Source organism: Chiloscyllium plagiosum, unplaced genomic scaffold, assembly GCF_037043375.1.
Source record: "Chiloscyllium plagiosum isolate Xiang-an unplaced genomic scaffold, Cpla_swu_hap1 HiC_scaffold_4, whole genome shotgun sequence".
Taxonomy (NCBI): Eukaryota; Metazoa; Chordata; class Chondrichthyes; order Orectolobiformes; family Hemiscylliidae; genus Chiloscyllium; species Chiloscyllium plagiosum.
The window spans coordinates 8,974,920-9,000,913 of record NW_028270142.1 but is presented as its reverse complement, the minus strand read 5'-3'; the positions used below and the strand labels follow the sequence as shown (position 1 = coordinate 9,000,913).

Genomic DNA, 25,994 nt, shown 5'->3' with positions numbered 1-25,994 from the left:
TCCACAAATTTGGTCAAACAATTGGAAGGGTTAATCAGTTTCAGTTAGAAGCACTTTTAGTTAAAAAACATGTGGACAGCACTAGACACTCACAAATACAGGCACAGGATAAGGGCAGGGGAAGCTAGGTCACATCAGCAAAGGTACTGAAGGTCTTGGGTGAAGTGCCTGACGTATGGAAAATCAGTAAACTACCACTATGCCATCTCAGCAACAAATGGTTCTATATGAATTAGATTAAGAATCTGATGTGTGACCAGAGTCACATAAAAGCTGAGAATTTGTAGGGTTTAGTAACAATTGGTCATAGACCTTTATGGTTGACTCTCCTTACATTTTCTTGAATAAACAATTGTAGTCTGTACATCCTGGTAAATTGTCATGTTGGGTGACAACGTAACAATCAACTTTACTATGCAATGTTAGAACAGTAATAGAATCTCAGAAATGTGTACAATTTATATTCTAACAACCAGAATTAGCGTGTGGTAAATATGGGTACAGATTGTAATGAAATCTCCCCACAACGCATATCAGACAGCAAACATAATCAACATAGATCTCTCTTCAACTCCCTCCAGATGTTAATGATACACAGAGGCTGGTATCCTATCAATAAGTCACCCTTTCTTTACCTGTGCACAGTACACTGACTATGACCAGCCAGCTCAGAGTCAGTCCCTGAACTGAGGAGATTCTGAATCGCTTGTTTATATTGGTCAGAAAGGGCTTTCCTGATTGGCCCAGGTTAATGACTCAATCAAGGATCTCTTAGTCAATGAGATCTACTTGGCTCAAATCACGACGGTGCATCAGCAATCCTCATTAAATGTCACAAGGTTTACAATTCTTCATTTTTGTCTACGCCTTGAAACTCCCTCACATGAGTGGCTGTTCCATTTACTGTATTAACTATTGCTCCCATTCGATCTCTCTTCTTTCCGAGGTCTATATTCACCTGAATTCTGAAAACTGTACCCCTTTACTCAACGATAAACCTAACTTCACGCCAATAGCTAGTTTCACCAAAATACAACTGCCTATGTGTTTTCCCTGAGCTCTAATTGGGTTTAGTCACATCAATTACAAACAGCTTGTGAATTCTTACTGTCAGCTGTAATGAACAGTTAGTGACACATATCACCTTCTGCATCTCAAATAGTTCCTAAGACCTTCCAAGAGCCCTGACTCAACTAATTCTTTGAACTTCTTCCTGAGTTGTAACTATACAAAGATATCTAACTGCTCTGGACATTTACAAGTAGCAGAACATGACAAAGAATCCACATTGTGCTTTCTTGCATATGCACCTTTTGGCAGCTGCCTGTAAACCTTTCAGTGACCCTTCAACTGTTTGAATGACCTATTGAATACCTTGCTACAAGTTCCGCCCTGACTTCTAGACAGAATTGCATGTGAGTGACATTTTCAAGCAATCAATTGTAGTTCCCTTTGAACTAAGTGTGCCGTAAGGAATAGGAGTGGAAGTAAGGCCATTCAGCCCATCTAGTCCACATCGAGCGCCAAATGCTACTCCTTTTGCTTTACTCATTCCTGGAATGTGGGCAGCCCTTGCTGGGCCAGTATTTGTTGTTCAGCCCTCATTATCCTTGAGGAGGACATGGGAGGCTGCCTTTTGAACCAGTGCAGTCCATGTGCTATAGGGAGGTGGTGGACATGTTTTGGGGTGTCAGGAGGTGAATGACTCACTGCAGCATTCCGAGTATCTGACCTGTTCTTGCAGTCACAGTATTTATGCGGTTTGTCCAGTTCAGTTTCTGGTAGCAGTATTCCCCAGGGTGTTGATAATGGGGGATTTAGTGAATGTAGCACCTTTGAATGTCAAGGGACAATGGTTAGCTTCCCTCTTGTTGGAGATGGTCAGTACCTGCAATATGTGTGATGTCAATGTTACTTGCTACTTTTCAGCCCAAGCCTGGATACTGTCAAGATCTTGCTCCATTTGAACCTGGACCGTTTCAGTGTCTGAGGAGTTGCAAATGAGCTGAACATGGTTCCGTCATCGGTGAACATCCCCACTGCTGATGTGATGATGGAGGGACGGTCACTGATGGAGCAGCTGAAGATGGTTGGACCGGGGACACTACCCTGAGGAACTCCTGCAGAGACGTCCTGGAGCTGAGATGACTGACCTCCAACAACCACAACCATCTTCCTTTGTGTCAGGAATTACTCCATTCAGTGGAGAGTTTTCTGCCTGATTCCCATTCTCATGGAATACTGGCTTCTTCAGCACAAAGATTATTTGCCAAAAGATTCACCACATCATACAGATTAAAAGTCTTGTGCTTTTCCTTCAGTTCATTTGGTGTCTTTGATATTGAGTTTGGGTTAAACAGAGTTATTGAATTACACGCCCTGACGCATTTATCCAGGAAATTAGTCTCAGCTAAAATGCTCAGTGAATGACTATCTTCCTCTTGGAGATAGTCATTGGGACAAGTTCTGCAGGATTTGCATCAGGTCACGTATACTCCAATATTAACGCAGCCTGCTCCTGAAGAACAAGCGACAACCTTGAAGATGAAGGACTTCATCCTCAACCCACCTCCGACATTCTGCTATTCAAGGGAGCCAGGTTCTGATGTTGTCTAGACCACTCTGTCTCCCTGTGAGAAACGGGCAACTGGGCTTAGACTGAGGTCCCTCCTGCCTTGCCATTCACACTGTGTGCCAACGGCTCAAGCAATGCAGTTCATGTCTGTGCATATCTCTGTGCAGACAATGAGTATGCTAGACCTGGTGGTCCCCATCTCCATGGAGGAAGCTGGGTATATGCATCCTGGAGCCACCACAGGATTGATAATGTGGCTAGACTTCTCCATCCCTATCACCCAGCTGACTAACTGCCTCTGAAAACCCTGCCTGCTGTTCCTGTGCTTGTCTGCGCATTTTGATAAGTTCTTCCTGGCTGACACTGTGAGATTGTCTTCTACACGATGTTGAGAATGTGCCTGGTCTCCAGCAGCTCTCTGAGTGTCAAGGAGCATCGACTGTTCCTGCCCGGACCCCACCTGCAGAGGTGTGTCAGTAATGTGCTCCCAAGTCAAATCTACACAGGGAACCCACCGAGTCTCTGAGCTGGTGGAAGGTGCAGGTGCATCCTCAGAGAGATCTGTTCTTTCTCCTCAAAACGAGGAGCTGAGGGTCTTTGACCTTGACCTCTCTCTGGCACAGGTTTTCTGGGGGAAGGGGGGGGGGGGGGGGTGCAGCTGGTGCCTCTTTAAGAAGTTCCGATTAAGAATGAGTTAGCACGAGCGTTAATGGGAGAGCAGTACAGCCCAACACAAAGAAGCTTATTGGATTGGTTGGCGCTTGAGATTTCCCTGTCTTCACCTCTGAGTGTCAGTGCTCCTCTTGGGTCAATTTCAAAAAGCTGTCCACCTCTTCTTTCAATATTTTCAGTGATTGAGCCTCTATAACCCTCTGGGAGAGAAACTTCCAGGCATTTCCTACCTTCTGGCGGAAGGATTGCTTTGCATCTCAATTTTAAATAAGTGTCCCCTTATTCTGTAACTAAGTTTGAGGTATCTCCACTCACGGTAATATCATGACAATACCCATTCCGTCAAGCCCTTTCAGAATCTATATGTTTCATCAAGATCATCCCTTGTCCTTCTAAACACTAATAAAGGCCTAATCAGTTGAACTGTCCTTGACACGTGAATCCCTTCATCCCAGGAATCAGTTTAGTGAATCGTTTTGAACAATCTCCAAAGCCAATACATGGTTTCTTCATATCAAGAGGGTGAGAATACAGGAGCAGAAATGTACTACTGAGACTGTGCAATGCTCTGGTCAGATTGCATTTGGAATGTTGTGAGCAGTTTTACATCCTGTATCTAAGGAAGGGTGTGCTGGTGTTGGAGGGGACTCAGAGGAGGTCTACAAGAGTAGTCCCAAGGATGAAGGCTAAGGACTCTGCATCCGTACCTGATAAAGTTTTGAAGGATGAGGGGAGATCCCATTGAAACTTACAGAGTACTCAGGGCCTGGGTAGAGTGGCCAAGGAGGAGACATTTCCTCTGGTAGGAAAGACCAGGATCTGAAGACAGTCTCAGATTGAAGGGGTGACTCTTTAGAACTGAGAGGAAGAAGAATTTCTTCAGCCAGAAGGTGAGAGTTGATAAAGTGTGGCACTGGCAAAGCACAGCAGGTCAGGCAGCATGAGAGGAGCGAGAGAGTCGATGTTTCGGGCATGACCCATCATCAGTCATAGAGTCAGAGAGCTGTGCTTTTTCCAGTGCCACACTTGATTGACTCTGACTCTCCAGCCTGTGCAGTCCTCACCATCTCCTCAGCCAGAGGATGGTGAATCTGTGGAACTCATTGCCGCAGGAGGCTATGGAGGCTAAGTCATTGAGTGTATTTAAGACAGAGATAGAGAAGTTCTTGGTTACTCAGGGGATCAAGGGTTAGGGGGAAAATGAGACTGAGGTTGACAAACATATAAGCCATGATTGAATGGTGGAGTAGGTTCAATGGGCTAAATGGCCTAATTCTGCTCCTTTAACTTATTGTCTTATGGCCCTTTTAATCTATTCTTCTGGGACATAGATTACCCTTGAATATTAAGCTGCTAGTCCTGGTCACCCTGCAACCAAGTCTCTGTGCTTATTCCATTTATTTCTACTTTTAACAAGATCCATGAGTTGGTGTCACAAGTGCAGTATGCATTCCATTAAAGAGGCTTAGGTTTTAACTTTTTAAGCATTATCCCATTTCCTTTATTAATTTCTGCTGCACTATTCTGTGTATTGTTCCTGCCCCTTCCTGTCACGATTAGGGTCACCTTCTCAGTTCACTCAGGTACAGGTGGTAGTACTTCAGATTCAGCTTTCTATTCTTTGGGCTTTGAGAAGTTGGTGAGGGAGGTTAGACAGGGAGCTTTCAAATCTTCAGCCAGTGTTGTTAACAGCCAAGCTCCTCTCCTCAGAAAGCATAGCTACAAACACGATTCCATCTTGATAGATTGATTGTCTCTTCCAGGGGTCGCAATTACCATTCAACAACTGTCATCCACTTAAACAGAGGGTCTCCTCCAGACTTGCCAGAACCAATTCCCAAGTACTGATCTGTCGCCAATTTCTGCTATCTGTTTAAGCACAATGGTCTTCCCAGAGACGATGCATCAGTTGGAACCTTCTTAATCAAGAATCAGCCAACAATTAACTTCCAGGTTGGCTGGACAAGCAAACAAATTAACTGGGCCCCAAAATGTTGACTCTGATTTCTCTCCACACGTGCTGCCAGACCTGTGGAGTTTCTCCAGCAATTTCTGTTTCTGTTGTACAGGCTTGCTTGGGCTATTCTTTTCTTTTTACCACAAGCTGTCCTAAGTTTTACTCATAATTTCTAGCTCACAGTTCCTGGTTGACAACTCCAAACTAAAACAGGCAAAAAAAACCTAAAAAATAATGAAAAACTGTGAGCGTTCTAACAAAGTGGATGAAAGAACAGGAGACGTGGTGGGCAATTGCCAGAAAGTGAGTCAGACATGTAAAGACCAGGAAGGGTTTGTATATTAGGTCTTAACTTTGGGTCTTCTAACTTTATTCTTTCATTTGACTTTGTCTGCTTACGCTTCTAAATTGCTCCTTTATCACATTCGTAATCATTTTTCTGGCTCTACAATCTAATTTTAAATTGCTTCTTCGGCCCTTGATTTCCCTTCCTGTAGCTGTGCCTTCTGGTGTTAGTGATGATACTCAATCTGTTGCAAATACAGGTAACTCTTCTATAACGCGAGGGTTGTGTTCTTGCGCAACCCCATGTTACAGACACATTATGCTTTAGAAACAGCGATTAAAGTATTGGTGATGTAATCATGTTACAGCCGACACACGTTTTAAAAGTTTACACTTTAGAAACAGCGCTTAAAGTATTGGCAATGTAATCACGTTACAGCCGACACAAGTTTTAAAAGTTTACACTTTAGAAACAGTGTCCCAATTTGTCACCAAAAGAGAAAATGCTGGAAAACCTCAGCAGGTCTGGCAGCATCTGTAAGGAGAGAAAAGAGCTGAAGTTTCAAGTCTAACTGACCTTTGTCGCAATTTGTCAATCATGTTACAGTGAATTTGCGTTAACGAAAAACGTGTTATAGCTTGAACGACCTGTACTCTGCTTTCTTTGAGCTGATGCTGTCTATAAACTGCCATTTACAAACAAAACATCCCTATTGTTCACCAGAGATTTCAACATTACTCACAGAGCCTCTAATGCCCATTCACTCTCTGGGTGAATCTTAACGTGGGACCCTGAAGAAGAGCTAATGCCCGAAACGTCGATTCTCCTGCTCCTTGGATGCTGCCTGACCTGCTGCACTTTTCCAGCAACACATTTTCACCTCCCACATATCCCTGATACAGTCTGTAAATGCTTTGGTGTGACTCATACTCAAGCACCAGGGAGTTATAGAGTCATAGAGATGTACAGCATGGAAACAGACCCTTCGGTCCAACCCGTCCATGCCGACCAAATATCCCAACCCAATATAGCCCTACCTGCCAGCACTTGGCTAATATCCCTCCAAACTCTTCCTATTCATATACCCAAACAAATGCCTCTTAAATGTTGCAATTGTACCAGCCTCTACTACATCCTCTGGCAGCTCATTCCATATCCATACCACCCTCTGTGTGAAAAAGTTGCCCCTCAGGTCTCTTTTATATCTTTCCCCTCTCACTGTAAACCTATGCCCTCTAGTTCTGGACTCCCCCACCCCAGGCAAAAGACTTTGCCTATTTACCCTATCCATGCCCCTCATAATTTTGTAAACCTCTATAAGGTCACCCTTCAGCCTCCGATGCTCCAAGGAAGACAGCCTCAGCCTCTTCAGCCTCTCCCTATAGCTCAGATCTTCCAACCCTTGCAACATCCTTGTAAATCTTGAGTTCTAGTATTCTCTTGCTGTCTGTCTCCTACCAGGTCTGCATTGCTGGATTATATTGACTATAGATTCTGCCGTGTAGAATTTTGCCAGACAGTTATCTTCCATAGGGTTCTTGAATGCTCAGCTCTTCCAGCTGCTGTCTGCAAGAGAATTAACCTTCAACCCATCGCCAAGAAATCTTCAGACTTTCACCATATCAGCATGTGGGAGGCAACTAAATGGAACCAGTGATGTTTGCCACTATGTTCTCGGGTGAGTCTTCACGATTGTTTATCCTGTGGGATGAGCTGTACAGGATATTTGCTGTCCCCTTTGGTAGGGATCTACAGGACCTGCTTGGTTAAGTGTGGTTGTGGAAAATCACTTTGGGGCAGTGTAATGAGGAACATGGTGGATGTTGTTCTATTATTAGCAAGACATAGGTAGTAGTCTTATTCCTTTGAAAACCTGTTCTCCCAATAAGCTGATGTAGCATCATCACATTGGGTGGCGATTGAGACAATATTCACCATAAACCATTTCAGAATCTTACACTCTTGTACAACAAAACCCAGAACCGTCAGATAGCTGTACTTTCCTAATGCTGGTCTCTTGCAGATTCCCATTTTAAGTGCTCCACCACTGATGGCTTTGGAATTCCTTGCTAGACTTTTCCATCTCCTCACCTCACTTTCCCTTTTTAAGATGCTTTTTGGAACCTACCCTTTAAACCAAGCTCTTGATCATCCGTCCTGTATCTCTTAACACAGCTCAGTGTCATTTGGCTCGTGTTCCTGAGAGGTGCCTGCATGTGTTGTATGCATTGAAGATACTCTATGAGTATCAGTGGGATTAATGTCGGCTGCTGGTGAAATCAGACATGTGGAGGAGACACCAGAATGGACTGACAATGTACCAGAATGAAGAATTATTCTGGTCGCTGTATTAGACAGCTTTAGCAATGAGTGTGCAAAAAATACAGAGGAACCTCGATTATCTGAAAGAGATGGGCAGGCAGTATTTCATTTGGATAATTGAATATTTGGATGACTGATCCAGTGTCCCCCCTCTGGGACTCGGAGTTTTTTGAAGATTCCTTTTTCCTCGCTCTGCCTGCCTTGCTCCCTTGTTCCGTCTCAGGGTTTGTTTCTGAGCAGACACACAGTTGTGTGTAAGGGACCTGCCACATTGCTGAAGCCTCTCCCCACCGCTGCTTCACTTCAATGGGATTGGCAGAGCGAGCACTTGCTGAGTCTGCACCCCATTCAGGAGATGAGGCAGCAGCACACCGCGCACAACCCTCTCCCCCTCTCTCCGGTGGGTGCTTTCAACTCTCCACGTTTCCAGCCAGCGGATGGGAGTGAAGTGGCCAGATGCCTCTTATCTCTTCTCCCCCAATGGCACTCCAGAAGAAAATGAAGGAACAGAATGGAGACAGAATGGAGACGGCAGCTGGGCTGGACACCAACAGCAAGACTACTGCTGCCTTTAGTGGGGGGGGGGGAGTCTCAAAATAGCGCACACACACACACACACACACACATGCACACACATAGCCACACACACTCATGCGTGCACACACACACTCACACACGCACAAACACACGTAGCCACACACACACACTCGTGCGCGCACTCACACACTCTCTCACACACGCATGCGCGTACACGCCCAGACACACACACATAGACACACACACACACACAGACACGCAAGTTTTACTGCAACATTTTTGACAGTTTCCTACTCTGCCCTGTATAGGACAACGTTGGAGAGATTATCTGGGGTCTTTAGTTGAGAATATGCAGCGCTCTGAATTTGCCCAGATTGTCATTCTGTCTGTCTTCATTTGGAGGGAGAGATAGAGAGAGACAGAGAGAGAAAGAGATAGAGAGAGAGGTTAGTTGTTTGGAGCCTGGGCTCCCATCGATGTCCAGAACTGTTCTCAGCAGCATTTCAGTAAGCCAAATTCATTTTAATCATTGTAAGCAGTCCAGGACTGTTCTCAGCAGCATTTCAGTAAGCCGAATTCATTTTAATCATTGTAAGCAAAAGACGAGATCATCGCACTGTGTTGGTAACATCTCTTTGACATAATGTTTTTACGGGACCTTGAGATCCTCTTCAGACAATCTGAAATTCAGATATTGATATTCGGATAATCGAGGTTCCTTTGCATTCTGCACTTTGTGACTCACAGTAATGAAAAAGAACACACTTTAGAATGTTCTACTGGTCTTCAGCTCAAGTCTCAATATACTCATAAAATGGTTCATCGGTCCCATGCAGCTTATAGATTCTTCTCACCACATTTTCTTCCACAGCACAGATCACCCACTTCAAATAGACCATGGTTGTTTGATTGCTCTTAGGTAAATTAATGTTTCCAATACCCTTCTTCAGGACTGATACCACAGCTTTTTCTCCACAAATGCTGCCAGACCTGTTAAATTTCACCAGCAATTTCTGTTTTTGTGACATGATGCCAATTAACATCTCTTTCACCGTGAAAGGAAGGCGTTAGCTGAAGAGAAGCCCTGTTTTTTAGATGGCAGAAACGATCTACAAGCATGATCCTTGGGATGTGAAACTTCAGCTATGAAGGAGCTGGGCCTGTTCTCCTTGGGATGAAGAAAACTGAGAGGAAATCTGATAAAGGCTTTCAAAATCATGAGTGGACTGAACAGAGCAGACAGAGAGAAACTATTCCTGCTTGGGAAAGAGAAAATCTAACTATTGATCTTAAACATTCAATCACGTCATCATCACAGAATCCCCTTCTATCAATATGCTGGAGGTTATTATTAACCAGAAACTGAGCTGAACTAGTCGTTATAAGTATTGTGGATACAAAAGCAGGTCAGAGAGTAGGAATCTTGCAGCAATTAACTCACCTCCTGACTCCAAAAGGTTTGCCCACCATCTCTAAGGCATTAATCAAGACTGTGGTTGAATACTCCCCACTTGCCTGATTGAGTGCCGCTCCAACAACACTCGAGAAGATCGACAAATTCCAGGACAAAAACAGTTCACTTGACTGGTACTAATCCACAAGCATCCAGTTCTTCACCACTGACACTCAGCAGCACTGGATGCAGTGATGCACCAAGATGCACTGCAGAAATTCACTCAGGCTCCTTGGACAACACCTTCCAAACCCATGACCACTTTCCATCTAGAAGGACAAGGACAACAGATAACTGGGGTCACCACAACCTCCAAAATTTCCCTCCAAGCCACTCACCATCCGGCCTTGGAAATATATCATTGTTCTTGCAATATCATGAGTTTAACATCCTGCAATCCTCCAATGACAACACTATAGATCTACCTACAGCACGTGGACCTCAGCGGTTCAAGAAGGCAACTCACCACTAACTTCTCAAGAGCAACTAGGAATGGGCAATAAATGCAGGCCCAGCCAGTGATACCCACATGTGATACCCAGTGATATCCAGTGAGTGAATAAAAAAAGGTCCACACCCTGGACTATATAACTCCTGCCAGCAACCTACTGAATGGCTCATCATTGCTAATGTTGACAGGGGTGACATAGGTCTTCTCTGTTGTCCTGAGTCACATTGATATCCAGCTCCAGGATCTCAGCAGTACAGTTCTCAAAAAACAGTGAGCAAGTGGCTATTAGGAAGCAAGGTCCAAAGTTTGACCCAACCACAGTGAAGGAACAGTTCAAAGTCAGGATGATATGGAGCTTACAAAGTAATTTGCAGCTGGTGATGTTCCAAGCATCTGCTGCCTTTATCCTTCTAGATGGTGTAGGTCATAAGTTTTAAGCTGTTATCGCGGAGTCTGGTATGTTGGGAGTTGGTGAATTGCTAGTTTTTATTCTTCATAGCTTACTTTGAAATTCAACCCCACTGCTCTCCAATGATAGCCACCTTTATGTTGTTGACGATTTATGTATCACCTCTTTGTGTCTTTTTCCCCCAGAGTAGGTCACTATGGTGGTGTCAGAACGAGCGTCACCCAGGCAGCATGGACATAGAGGTCATCCTGGTGGACTGGGCACAAGGTTGCCAAAGAACAATCAGAAGACATTACAGAATGTCAGCTAAAATGGAAGGAGTGCGGGAAGGTACTGGGAAAAAAGCTTTGGAAACTTGGGATTTGTTTATTTTTATTTACGTCATAACCTGAGGAGGAAGCTGCATTTGAGGTGTACGTGGACAAAATTGAACAACTTTTCACTGCTTCAGTGTGATCATCTACATTCAGAATTCATCCCAAACTACACAAACTAATGTTGATTGATGCCAGCTACACTTTTGAGAGTTTAAAAGCAACATCAAGCACTCAATGCAATTCCGATTGGGGCTCCTGAAGGGCCTGGTCTTTTGGGAACCAGATAACTTGGATATCTGCATGAATGTGAGGCATCCATCAGCGTATTTCTTGCACTCCCTGTTAAGTATCGTCAATGTGACAACAGAAGGGAACTTCCTGGCTTCATTCAAGTTATTAGACACATATGTACATGGATACGTAATAACTTAGTTTCTTTATACAACTTATTTTATACCTAATTCATTCACCAAAATGCAACTCTATTCTAATCGCAAAGTCATGAGCCCTTGAAAGGTGAAGAAAATATTAATTATTCAAAGGATTTACTGACATGGAAAGAAATGGAGTGCCTAGAAACACAGCAGATCACTTTTCTGAGTAGGATGAATGTGGACTTGATTCTCCATAAAATTAATTAGTTTCCTTACCTAGTGAAAGAGACCCAGTTGCAATGTACTGCGTAGCATCTATTGCAAAGTCAGTCACATCAGTACGAAATTCACAAGCGTCTATTTAACAGAAAATGTTTGCTGCTAATAAATGTGCTGGATTTACGAAGGAATGCAAAAGTACATAAGAGAAGACCATAAAGCAACATCAAAAACACATGATACAGCATGCATGATCCCCTATGATGCAGCTTTTGTTTGCTAATGAAACACATGGGGCAATGGGATAATGCAATGGCTTTACAACTGGAACTTGTGTTCCCTCAGTCAAGCAACCCTTACCTTTCCTGTCACCAGCCTTTACCATTACAAACTCTTATACTACATCTCCACTGAAAATTGACTGCCTAAACATCTTTGACTATATCTGATTATTCCTGATGAAGGCTTATGCACGAAACGTCGACTCTCCTGCTCCTCGGATGCTGCCTGACCTGCTGTGCTTTTCCAGCACCACACTTTTCAACTCTATACTTATACTCAGGTGTATATGGTGGATCACCATGGAGAGAGTGAAGGGTTGTTAGGTGAACAATTTCCTTTACATCTGACTATGGTAACACCACTTCCTGGGTTCATGATGGAGGAAGTGACAGGGGGCAGTTGGAAGCAGTAATAATGAGCCTGCGGTTCCTACATAACAGAGAAGGCTTTCCAACAGCTTTCATTCCCCACAGTCCATCCCCAATATATCGCAAGGTCATCAGATGAACATTTGCTTGGATCTTTGGGCTGTGTCTGTTTTGTATTGCCTTCGGTTCCTTCGACTGTTCTTTCAATCAAAATCTTGGCTTTGTCATAATGGACAAATGACTGGGAATTTATACTGAGCGTGGAACTTTTGAAAGGGATTGACAGTAAGGTCACAGTGAATAGCATATCACTTTAAGGACGGTTTACCAAGAGCTGCAGCAAAACTGTGGGCAAGGATAATAGACTGGGTGTGTCTAATAAAGAGTTAAGTCACCACACAGGATTTGCGATTGAATTGCAAGTTTGAGCTGAAAGGTCCCAGACCTTGCAATGTCAGCTGCAGAAAAACTTGGAGATCGTCCCAAGAAATTGATAACCTTCAAGAATGTGGTAATTTGCCAAAGGCTGATTAGCTAAATATCAGTAGAAAAGAGAAAATTCACTTGAGGTTTTTGGTTATAAGTATACATCATTTTGTACTAAAGTGCTTTCTGATGTGAAAATCAAGTAAATACCTCAGACCAGTCTTTAGTATGAAGTGTTTGCTTTCCTTAATTATCATAGAATAAAATTGTTTTGTTTTAAAATGTCCAATATTGTTGGTGATCGTTTTAGTTAATAACAGGGTATTCAAGTTTCTCACTAAAATCCATGAAAATTGTAACAAAGTCGACTCAAGACTTTCCCAGATTCGTATTCATCATTAATGTTTGCACAGACATGAGGTACCCTCGATTCACAAACCCACTGTTATTTCCTGTTTTGGGCTCTACTTCCATCAGGCCAATTGCTTAAAATGTAAAAGGTGGCATGTCAAGTTGGGTAATGCTGAGGTTATGAAAAAATATAATTCCAAACACACTGTCAGAAGTCAGCAATAAATGAAACAATCTACCACAATGTTACTTTCAACAATTGTCAAAAGGTATCACCCTCCATTCAGTGTAAAGTCTAAGCCTTTGAAAGGGTAAGTGAGCCCAAGAGCCACTGAAATGTTGTCCCTGATTGTGTTATTGGTGAGTGCTGACTCCTTTTCTACAATCCACGGAGAGAGATTTTCCAGTTCCTTCAATCCGATTGTTCTCTCTCTTTGGTCCCAAACCTCCATCTGATGGTCTGGCCAATTCCTGCAAAATGAACACCTCAACTAACTCATTGTTGGGCTTTCAAAGCTGGTGCGGAATCAAGCCAAAATTCAAAATTAATGGAGGACTAGTGCAACTTGCCAATGATGGAACTGAAGAGGTACTTGGCAATATTAATGAGCAATAATACCGAGCAATTCATCAGCTTTCAATGCTAACTCAACTCGTTGCTCTTTCGTTTCCTTAATTCAAATAGTCATGCTCCGAAGTCTACCACAGTTACTCATGATCAGACTGAGTTTATTAATGCTAATTGCTGCCACTTAAAGTTAAATGAACCATTTTTGGAGGATTATGTTGGAAATAGGTGAAATGGCACTGTTACTTGAAGCAATCTGCGACTGAGCAATGGTAGTGCAGCGGTAGCATCCTGACCTCTGGACTAGCCAGTCCAGCTTCAAATCCTAAACAAAACCAAAAGAATTGTGGATTCTTTAAATCAGAAACAAAAACAGAAATTGCTGGAAAAGCTCAGCAGGTCTGGCAGCATCTGTGGAGAGAGAGAGCAGACTTGGCCTTTTGGGTCTGGTGACCCTTCCTGTTATGGACCTGAAACGTTAACTCTGCTTTCTTTCCACCGATGCTGCCAGACCTGCTGAGCTTTTCCAGCAATTTCTGTATAGTTTCAAATCCTACTTGCTCCAGATTTGTGTTGTAACATCTCTGGCAACTGAAGCAATCCATGCTTTAAAAGGTTTTTATCTCCTCAGCGAGTTTTGAGAAAATTTGTAGCTCAGGTTGAGATTCTGGATGTAAGTTTACTCGCTGAGCTGGAAGGACCATTTTCAGACATTTTGTCACCATACTAGGTAACATCTTCAGTGTGCCTCTGGATGAAGGACTGGTGGTATGGCCCGCTTTCTATTTATGTGTTTAGGTTTCCTTGGGTTAGTGATGTCATTTCCTGTGGTAACATCATTTCCTGTGGTGATGTCATTGCCTGTTCTTTTTCTCAGAGGGTGGTAAATGGGATCCAAGTCAATGTGTTTGTTGATAGCGTTCTGGTTGGAATGCCATGCTTCTAGGAATTCTCGTGTGTTTCTCTATTGGCTTGTCCTAGAATGGATGTGTTGTCCCAGTCAAAGTGGTATCCTTCCTCATCTGTATCTAAGGACACTAGTGAGAGTGGGTCATGTTGTTTTGCGGCTAGTTGATGTTCATGTATTCTTGTGGCTAGTTTTCTGCCCATTCTGTCAAAAGTGCCTTGCAAGAACTATAACAAACACTACATTGGGCAAGCAGGCAGAAAATTAGCCACCAGGACACATGAACTTCAACTAGCCATAAAAAGATATGACTCACTAGTATCCATACATATGGATGAGGAAGGACTCCACTTCAACTGGGACAACACATCCATCCTAGGACAGTGACATACATGAGAATTCCTAGAAGCATGGCATTCTAACTGGAATTCTATCAACAAACACATTGACTTGGATGCCATTTACCATCCCTGAGAAAAAGAACAGGGAATGACATCATCACCGGAAGTGATGTCACCACAGGAAATGACATCACAAACACAAGGAACCCTAAACACATACATAGAGAGTGGGCCATACCACCAATACTTCATCCTGAGGCTCATGATAATGTTACCTGATATGGTGACAAACTGTCTGAAAATGAACCTTCCAGCTCAGCGAGCGAACCTACATCCAGTTTTATCCCCTGTTATATTTAACATGTTAGCGTCACTGGCCCATTTGTAGTTGCCTTTACGAAGTTAGTAATGAGCAACCTCTTCCATGTGACAGAATAGATTATTGGGATAATTCAAATGGCGGTGTCAACTGCTCTGCTGCAAGTCACATGACCAGGTATCTTACCTTCCTAAAGATGATCAGACAGATCAAAAAGATAGAGGGAGAGCACCCAACATATGGATCAGGTCATAGCATTAGGTGCTGAGCACAATATTCCATCTAAGCTGTGTCATTGTGCACATAGACAGCTGCTCCAAGATCCCATACAAAGCAATCAGTATCAGCATACCGATCACAGCATTGACAGTTCCAGATATCACTGCCACTGCTGGTGGATTTCATTGACAAGATGGACTTTGTAAGGGCATGGAAGGATTAATCTTCCCACAGGTTCCTTAACACTATATGATTGGAATCTTTTCCATCTGAAATTCTTTGCACAAATTCGAATTGCTGCTAGAACAATCTTTATTAATTATCATTCTCTTATTACACTGTAATGTGCGTGGTTTGCACTTCTTATACACTTTATGCCACCCTGTGTATGATTGTGTAGTTTGCGCTGTCCATATAACACCTTGGTCCTGGAGGAACTCTGTCTCATTTTTTTCTATATCAGTTGTATATGGTAGAAATGACAAATAAAAGCTACTCTACCCCAGTGAGCCAACTAGGATTTTACAGCAATCCTGTTGTCTCGTGGTCACCATTATGGATTCGGGTTTATAAATTCCAGATCCTTTGAATTAATTGAGTTCAGGTTTTCCTGATGGGATTCCAACTCAAGTCTCTAAACCAACAGTCCAGCTTTCTGGATTGCCTACCTATAACAAGACCCTGGCAGTAACATGCCATTCCGCACTAATACCATTTGCAACCGTCTGTCTGTCAGTTGCATTGCTAAAATCAATCTGAAACTATCCAGGTTATCGAATATAACACAGTATAATTGCTCACTGTAAATAATTGATCAGGAATTCTTGGTTACAATTATTTCTAATAAAGCAAATGAGTGCAAAACAAGACATACTTTGAAAGGAGTAACTTATACTTCCATTAAAGCAACCGTGTCTGTCACGGCTCAATTAGCAGCACACTTGCCACTGATTCAGAAGGCTACAGTGTCTAGATCCATTGCAGGAGCTGAGCACACAACACAAAGTAAGGCAGACACTCAGTGCTGTGCTGAGGGAAGGCTGGACTGTCAGCGAGGTTACTTTAGCTCAGTTGGCTGGACCAACTGGGATTGCCATACAGAATAATACCAACAGAGTGGGTTCAATTCCCACACCTGTCGAGGTTACCCTCCTCCTCAACCTTTCCCTGTGCCTTTGGTGTGGTGACCCTCAGGTTAAATCTCCACCAGTTGTCTCTCTGTAATGGGAGAGCAGCCCCATGGTCTGCTAAGACCTTTACTTTCAGGTGAGCTGTTAAAGCAAAATTCTCTCCTCTTCCTGCTCAGATGGACACATAAAATTCTATGGTAGACAGGCAGGAGGCTGGATGAACACAGCAAGCCAGGCAGCATCAGGAAGTGGAGAAGTCAATGTTTCCAGTGTAATCCTTTTTCAGGACCAGGGATGGGATCTACAGCTCCCCCTGCACCCACCTCCAGTCCTGAAAAAGGATTATAACCCAAAACGTCAACTTCTTCACCTCCTGATGCTGCCTGGCTCGCTGTGTTCTTCCAGCCTCCTGCCTGTCTACTTTGGATTCCAGCATCTGCAGTTTTGTTGTCTCTAACATAAAATTCCATTGCACTATTTCCAAAAAGAGACGGCATTCATGGTGCCCGGCCATCAACAGGGAGCCTGCGGTGCACCAACTCCTTCCCATGTATCCCACATTACAACAATGATTGAACTTAACAAAAATATACATGAATAAAATAAGGAACTGTGTATGCCAGAAACCTGGAACAGAAATAGAAGTTCCTGGAGAAACTCAAAAGGCCTGGCAGCATCCATGTAGAGTGAAAGCAGAGTTAATGTTTCGGGGGTCCAGTTGTGAGGACGGGTCACTGAATTTTAAGTGTTAACAGTGCTTTCTCTCCACAGATGCTGCCAGATCTGCTGAGTTTCTCAGTTTTTGTTAATTGGTTCTGGTGGTGCCCTGTGGCAGTGACAGACCCCCACATGATGTGTCTCATTCATCTTTCAACAGGCTTTTACACGTTCTCTCTTGTGAACAGTAAATAAGACAACAATTACAAGTGTAAAGTTAGTCTGAACAACTACAATTGCAACAGTGACTTGTAACCGATAACTACACAAAGACCTCACATGCTAACTATTCCAAACACCAATGACGGGTTTGATCGATCTGAAGCCAGCTGTTTTATGCAGAGTGGTAAATGGAATGTTTCAATGGGAAACACCTACACCAGAGATGAGAATTAGACCTGGGGTTTATTGTCACATGTACTGAAGTTCAGGGATTCATGAGTACAGTGGAAACAGTAGAGTCGCCATTTCCAGCACCATTTTATGCACAACAATACCAAGATACAAATTCTTCAGGAAAAATGAGAAGAATAAAGAAATAAAGGTCTTTCTAAAGCAGGGAGTCAAGATTAGAGTGGTGCTGGAAAAGCACAGCAGGTCAGGCAGCATCCGAGGAGCAGGAAAATCGATGTTTCGGGCAAAAGCCCTTCATCAGGAATTCTGACTGTAATCTCCAGTATCTGCAGTACCCACCTCTGCCTTTCTGAAGCAGGGAGTCTGGACTAGGCTTCATGGCATGGTGGCTCAGTGGTTAGCACTGCTGCCTTACAGCTCCAGGGACCCGGGTTCAATTCCAATCTCAGGCGACTGTCTGTGTGGAGGTTGCACATTCTCCCCGTGTCTCCGTGGGTTTCCTCTAGGTACTCTGGTTTCCTCCCACAGTCCAAAGATGTGCAAGTTAGGTGAATTGACCATGCAAAATTAGCCATAGTGTCCAGGAATGAGTAGGCTAGGGTAAATGCATTAGTCAGGGTAAATGTAGAGTAATAGGGTGAGGAAATAGGTTTGGTTGGGATACTCTTCGGCGGGTTGGTGTGGACTTGTTAGGCCAAAGGGCCTGTTTCCACACTGTCGGGTTTCTATGATCAAGTTCTGGAGTGCATCAGGTCTGTCCCCACTAAAATAATAAATTGTTGCGTGTTGAGGCTCGAAAAATTGAGGATTTAGTATTTTAATTATAATATTATCCCCAATCCTGATACACTTAATGATTGGGTCCTGGGGAATGTTGCCGAATAAAGAGATCCTGGGGTACAGGTTTGTAGGTCATTGAAAGCAGAGTTGCAAGTAGACAGGATCGTGACAAAAGCGTTTGGTCCACTTGCCTTTATTGGTCATTGCATTGAGTATTGGAGTCGGGAGGCTATGTAGAGGCTGTGCAGGACATTGTTTCGATCACTTTTGGAATACCGCATTCAGTTCTGGCCTCCCTGCTGTAAGAAGGATGTTGTAAAACTTGAAATGGTTCAGAAAAGATTTACAAGGTTGTAGCCAGGGTTGGGCGGTTTGAGCTACAGGGAGAAGCTGATTGACTGGGATTATTTTCCCTGCAGCATCGGAGGCTGAGAGTTGACCTTTTAGAAGTTTATTTAGTCATGAAGGGCATGGTTTAAGGCAAAAAGGGGCTGAGGGGCAACTTTTTCAGGCAGAGGGTGGTGCATGTATGGAATGAGCTGCCAGAGGAAATAGTGGAGGCTGGTACAATTGCAACATTTAAAAGGCATCTGGATGGGTATATGAATAGGGCTTAGGGGGATATGAGCCAAATACTGGCAAATGAGACTCGATTAATTTTGGATATCTGGTCAGCATGGACGAGTTGGACTGAAGGATCTGTTTCCGTGCTGTATGTCTCTATGACTCTATGAATATGACATTGTGGGGGTAAAATTCATTCATGGTTTAGCTTGAATCCCTGGTGGCAGACAGCAGCACAAGGTCCTCCTGCCTGAAACGTCGATTTTCCTGCTCCTCGGATGCTGCCTGACCTGCTGTGCTTTTCCAGCACCACTCTAATCTTGACTCACTTTTTGAGCAGCCCCTCTGGTACCTATCGGTATTATAACTAAAGACCTTAACTTGGACAACCTGAGAATTGCCAGGATCTACACAGCTCCACAAGAATACATTACTACCCCAAAGCTTCCATTGTGCCAGAGTTTTCCTTCTCCATCAGTCCTTCTTTAGAACATAGAACATAGAACAGTACAGCACAGAACAGGCCCTTCAGCCCACAATGTTGTGCTGACCATTGATCCTCATGTAAGGTAAACCTAATGTACGAACCCTCAAATTTCTGTGACTATATGCATGTCCAGCAGTCTCTTATATATCCCCAAAGACCTCACTTCCACAACTGCTGCTGGCAACGCATTCCATGCTCTCACAACTCTCTGCGTAAAGAACCCGCCTCTGACATCCCCTCCATACTTTCCTCCAACCTGCTTAAAACTATGACCCCTCGTGTTAACAATTTCTGCCCTGGGAAAAAGTCTCTGGCTATCGACTCTATCTATGCCTCTCATTATCTTGTATACCTCAATTAGGTCCCCTCTCTTCCTTCTTTTCTCCAATGAAAAAAATCCGAGCTCAGTCAACCTCTCTTCATAAGATAAGCCCTCCGGTCTAGGCAGCATCCTGGTAAACCTCCTCTGAACCCTCTCCAAAGCATCCACATCTTTCCTATAATAGGGCGACCAGAACTGGACGCAGTATTCCAAGTGCGGTCTAACCAAAGTTCTATAGAGCTGCAACAAGATCTCACGACTCTTAAACTCAATCCCCCTGTTAATGAAAGCCAAAACACCATGTGCTTTCTTAACAACTCTGTCCACTTGGGTGGCCATTTTAAGGGATCTATGTACCTGCACACCAAGATCCCGCTGTTCCTCCACACTGCCAAGAATCCTGTCTTTAATCCTATACTCAATTTTCAAATTCGACCTTCCAAAATGCATCCCTTCGCATTTATCCAGGTTGAACTCCATCTGCCACCTCTCAGCCCATCTCTCCATCCTGTCAATGTCACACTGCAGCCTACAACAGCCGTCTATACTGTCAACAACACCTCCAACCTTTGTGTTGTCTGCAAACTTACTAACCCATCCTTCAATCTCCTCATCCAAGTCATTAATAAAAATTACAAAGAGTAGAGGCCCAAGAACAGAGCCCTGTGGAACACCACTCACCACTGACTTCCAGGCACAATATTTTCCTTCCACTACATTCGCTGTCTTCTGTCGACCAGCCAATTCTATATCCAGACAGCTAAATTTCCCTGTATCCCATTCCTCCTGACCTTCTGAATGAGCCTACCATGGGGAACCTTATCAAATGCCTTACTGAAGTCCATATATACCACATCCACTGCTTGACCCTCATCAACTTGTCTAGTAACAGCTGGTTAAGATGCTGGTCTAGATTTTTAACTACTTTGAACTTGAAGAAAGAGAAGTGTAACATCAGGGACACTTGGAAGGGTGCTGCTAATCTGCCAATGATAGCCTTTTATGTCTATTCTCCGATGCTGTAAATGACGTATCTTGAAAATGCTAAAGTCCACAGAAGGTGAGTCTTACCAATGCATTGTTTTAAAAGTGTAATCAAATTAATAACTGAAATAAAAATCCACTACTGCCAACAAATGTTTCTCTTAAATACCATGACTCATCAAGAAAGTTGACTTGAAATGGAGGAAGCGACCTAACTGTACTTAATTTGTCTTTAATCCTGGTGTTGTTCACATTGTCTTGTTGTCAATGATTTGTGCTAGCAAGCTGCCCAAGGTTAATAAAGCGGGCTAAATTGGAAAGTTCATCCAAAGTTTTTAATTAGGAGTCTGGCATTACATTGCTCCACGTCTCATCAAAATGTCAGTCGCAGATGACAATTCCTGTTCTAAGATTTCAGTGAGAGTGAATAGTGTGTCACATTGAGAACACAAAACAAATGGATGTAGGAAAGATATTCATTGTTGGTATGGGTGTAAACTTAGGCAGAAGATCATGCTAAGGGCACCCATGCAATCAACAATGAGAGGGAGGGAATTAAAGCAGGTAATTGTAAACATATCAGTGAAACATCAAGCGAAGGGAGATTTATTATCAGAGATCATGTGACAAATATTAGTTGACTAAAGAGAATGGATTTTTGAAGAAAAGGTCCTATTTCGTGAATCTGGTTGAATTATTTGAGCAAAAGATTTGCATGGGGACAAGTAGCAGCAGTGTGTACTATCGACAAAGTGCACTGCAGAAATTCACCAAAGATTCTTAGACAGCACCTTCCAAAACCACGACCACTTCCATCCGGAATGACAAGGGCAGCAGATACATGGGAACACCACCACCTTGAAGTTCCCCTCTAAGCCACTCACCATCCTGACCTGGAAATATATTGCCATTCCTACACTGTCGCTGGGTTAAAATCCTGGAAAAATGAGATTGCCTGGTAGTTGTGCAGTGTGAATGTTATTTGTCACTTGTCAGCCCAAGCCTAGAGACTGTCCAGGTCTTTGATTCCCTTGCCTAACAAGAATCTCTGCCTGAAAATCATCAATGAATCCATTTCCACCACCATCTGAGGCAGAGAGTTCCAAAGTTGCACAACCTCAGCTCTATCCTCACTTTATAACAATGGCCCCTAGTCTGTACTCACAAACGGAAACATGCTTTTGTAGTCCATCTTGTCAGGACTGTCCAGAATCTTATATACTTCAATCAGATGAACCCTCACTCTAAAACCCCAGTGAAACAAGCCCAGTCTGTCCATCCTATCCCAATATCCGTCATCTTCACTCGCAGTAAATCACGGAAAGGCAGAAGAAAACCAGTTACGAGAAGTTCCAGAGTTAGACTTGCCCCACTACAAGATCCCGTCATTCTACATTTACTCTTTTTAAACAACCAATACCCAGGACATGATTTGCCGCACTCACACTGAGAAGTGTCAAACACGGGCTTACAATTCAGGCAGAATGGAAGAAGGGCTTATGCCCAAAACGTCGATTCTCCTGCTCCTTGGATGCTGCCTGACCTGCTGCGCTTTTCCAGCAACACATTTTCAGAATGGAAATATTAACTTACATCTTCTAGGTCAGAAAAAAGACAACTTTATTATCCACAAAGATAAAAAAAAAAAGAGAATTACAAGCACAGGAACAGGCCCTTTGGCCCTCCAAACCTGTGCTGATCATTATGCCCATGTTAAACTAAAAAACAAACCTTCTGGCCTTATTCGGTCCATATCCCTCCCTATTCATGTAACTATCCAGATGCCTCTTAAACATTGCCAGCATGCCTACTTCCACCAGTGTTCCAGGCTCCTATCACTCACTGCATGAAAACCTTCCCTCGCATATCTCCCTTAAACTTTCCCCCTCTCACCTTGAACCTTTGCCTCCTTGTAATAGAAACTTCAACCCTGGGAAAAAGCCTCTGCCTATCCACCTGATCAATGCCTCTTAGAATTTTGTAACCCTCTATCAGATCTCCCCTCAGCCTCCGTCATTCCAGTGAAAGCAATCCTTGTCTTTTCAACCTTTCCCCATAGCCAATGCCCTCGAGACCAGGCAAAGTCCTGCTGAACCTTCTACGCACTCTTTTCAAAGCTTCCACGTCCTGCTGGTAGTGTGCCAACCAGAATGACACAAGACTCCAAATGCGGCCTAACGAGGGTTTTAGACAGCTTTTCAATAAGGTTTCTATTGATTGGAAAAGTCAAAGACTCTCATACCGGTGAACTCCGCTATTGCACATCATGATGTGGCAGGCTCCCAAGCGACTGCAAAGCTCAGAAGAAACTGACAATAAGCCAACACCAGAGGCACTGCAGGCTGTATAAGCACAGGATGCTGTACGTTTAGACTTGATAAAGGATTCCATCAGCCGATGAAGTTCATCCAAAGCATTGAGGGGCCTCATAAACTGCAAGGAGAAGACAACACCAAAGTCAATACCTTCTCTTCAGGTACCTTAGGGCAGCAGGTTAAGCTGACGAAGAACACAAGCGAACAGAATCATAGCTGCAAAAATCTTTCTGGACTCTACAAGGAAATTAAAGGAATTTATTTTCCTCTAAAAAGTTGACGTTAGCTTCTACATTCTATAAGACACTAAACATTTTCACAGCTAATAACAATTTTCCAAATTTTAATCCATGCAATTTACGAATGAAACTCACTTGGTTTTAAATATAAAGGTTTTTAACGTTTGGCTTAATTACCTTATCTATTGCAGCTGCTTTGGATGAATTCGGAGGCAAATTTGATTTGACGAGATAGAAAGCCCTGTGGAAAGACTGAAGCCATTAGAAGAAGTTCCCAGAAAAAGTCAAGTAAATAAATCCAGAATAGATCATTTCAGGAGTCCAGCCTATCAAGTTGAAGTAGACTGACAGTTCAGAACACCCACACTGTAGTTCCAGCTCCTGCCACAAATGGGTGCCTTTGGAATGAAGCTTTTAACCTTTGTCATAGAACGAGCAACCAACCCCAATTAGTCATCAGCAGGATCCCAGATTCAATTATATCGATTTTGCTAAGTTCTAGCATACACATAAATACCTCAAACAGAAGTCATTTCAACTTCAGAACTTAATTGAGAAGTTAATTTTGACTTAACAAAACCCATTATCTCGCAGGATCAGCAATAAAATGCCAGTCTTTCAATGACAGAAAGACTCTGCAAATGAATTAGTAAAACAATAAATGTAGTCCCACATTTAAGTTATTTAAAATGAGTCTGTTCTCCACCTTCTCCAGCTCTAGACACTGGTAGCTCTATGTCCTTCTTTATTTAATATACCCAGTAAATTTTGGTACTCCAACCCGTTTTAACAATTTCTCAATGATGAATGAAAGCAGCCTCTGTGGGTGATTCTGTAATCCAGCACGGCCAGGGGTGATGAGCACCTGAGGAGGAGTGTGTACTAGGAACCTGAGCAATTTTATGAGTGCAATATTGTTAGGATATCGACCGGCGTGATTGTGGACAAATCAGGTCCCAGGTTGAAATCTGACTCGATCGATCACATTTTGTTGTGTTTGGTTTTAATGAGGTAGTCTCTCATCAAAATATAAGCATGTAATGTTACTTTATTCTAGCAATGGAACTGAAGTTTATGAAGCAAAAGAAATGAAGATAAAATAGACTAAACAAAACCATTCACTTACAGCCCAAACCGGAAGAGTTTGAAACACAAGGTGAAGTATAATTGCAGGAATCACAAAAAATACTTCTTTTATCCCAAAACCCTTGTACATTACCCAAAAGTACCCCTTGTCACGTCAGAAAATCCCTTTGTCGAACACTTAATGGGCTTAATTTGACTTCAACTCCCAGACTGGTAAATCTGATAGTTTCTTCCTGGAGCTATCATACACCTAGCTTAAACATACTCAGTTTTAAATAACTTCTTCAGGGTTTTATCCAAACACCTCCAATAAAGGATGATCACTGACTCCTTCCTCTTCCTGGGTAAATAAATCTAACTATCTTTTCCCTTTCTCAGGAGCCACTTTACACTTGAAAACCTTTGCAAAACTGCCCAAAATTGTAAGTACAACTCAAAAGGTCTCTTTTTCTAAACTATTGGCTTAGCTTAGCTTAGCTTACAGAAACAAAGGAAGCAAGTCCAAAATGTTCGAACAGAAACCTTAAAGTATGTTCCTTTACCTTGCAAGGTTGCAAACCTTCCTAAGGTTAAAAGAAATTATTAGTTCCGAAAGCTAGCTGTCACACATTGTTTAAAATAAAAGCATCATGGGCTGTAGAAACACTCAGAAAGCCCTAGAAAACCATTGTGCAGATCTTCTTGAACTAATAACAAGTAACAGTAGTCAGTGAAACATGCCCAAGATATTCAACAAGATGCCGGAAGAGGATTCAAGACCTCATGGACATATCTAAGGTATCTGGGCTCTCTTACCACTAACATTTGGTAACATGTACACAATCTATGATGACCTCATCCCTTCATATACTCATTCTGCCTCAACAGCTGAGGACTAGGGGACCTCACATCCAATAAGGTAACGTCCAGTACCACTCAAGAACATTCTACGCGTAAACAATTTTGTCAACTTGGTTTGCACCATTCATTTGTCCATGGAACGTTTAAGTTCAGCAGTCTTCATTGTCTCCAAAGCAGAAGGTAACCTACAAACCAGCAAAGAAATGTAACTCAGGTAGGACCTGCATCTGTTAACCTGGAGCTTTGATATAAGGGAGATGCTGCATGTCAGAAATAGTGAGGGCTGCAGATGCTGAAAAGTCAAGGTTGATAATATGTGGAGCTGGAAAAAGCACAGCAGGTCAATGTTTCAGGCAGGAGCCTTCATCAGAACTCAGCAGATTATGAAATCCAGCCTTTGGTCTCAATGGTACAGATTTTCGAGTCAGGTTGATTTGATTTGATTTATTCCTGTCACATGTACCTGGGTACAGTGAAATATTTTGCTTTGCATGCAGCACAGGCAGATCATACCATACAAGGGTATACAGATCATAGAGTGTTTAGTCAGAGCGAGGAATACAAGGTCATGGCTGCACAGCAGGTGCACGAAGGCAAGGTCAACATTAGATTTGAAATTAGATGGGTCCATCCAGCAGTCAGAGACCCTCTCTCTGACCCCGAATGGGCAAAAACACGCACACTCACTCTTTGATTGGTTCGGCTCAGACACCTCCTGTTCTGAAACAGCAGCAACCAATCCAGAAATGCTCTCAGGCAGTAGTAGGGACAAATGTGGAAACCACACCCTCATTGTGAACAGCAGGTGAAGTATTCTGGAGTT

The 25,994-nt window shown here is 43.0% G+C and overlaps 1 protein-coding gene across 2 annotated transcripts in view; it reads right to left on the bottom strand.

The window, feature by feature from the left end:
- Positions 1 to 25,994, bottom strand: part of prex2 (phosphatidylinositol-3,4,5-trisphosphate-dependent Rac exchange factor 2) — a 420,366-nt gene that overhangs the window by 56,370 nt on the left and 338,002 nt on the right. The window contains exons 36-37 of one of the 2 annotated variants that reach the window (XM_043689237.2): positions 23,423 to 23,486; positions 22,934 to 23,124 (exon numbers count right to left, since the gene is read on the bottom strand). The exons of the other annotated variant lie outside the window; for it this stretch is intronic. Coding sequence (XP_043545172.2) covers positions 22,934 to 23,124; positions 23,423 to 23,486 — 255 coding nt within the window. The remainder of the gene's footprint in view (positions 1 to 22,933; positions 23,125 to 23,422; positions 23,487 to 25,994) is intronic. 2 annotated transcript variants of the gene reach the window in all.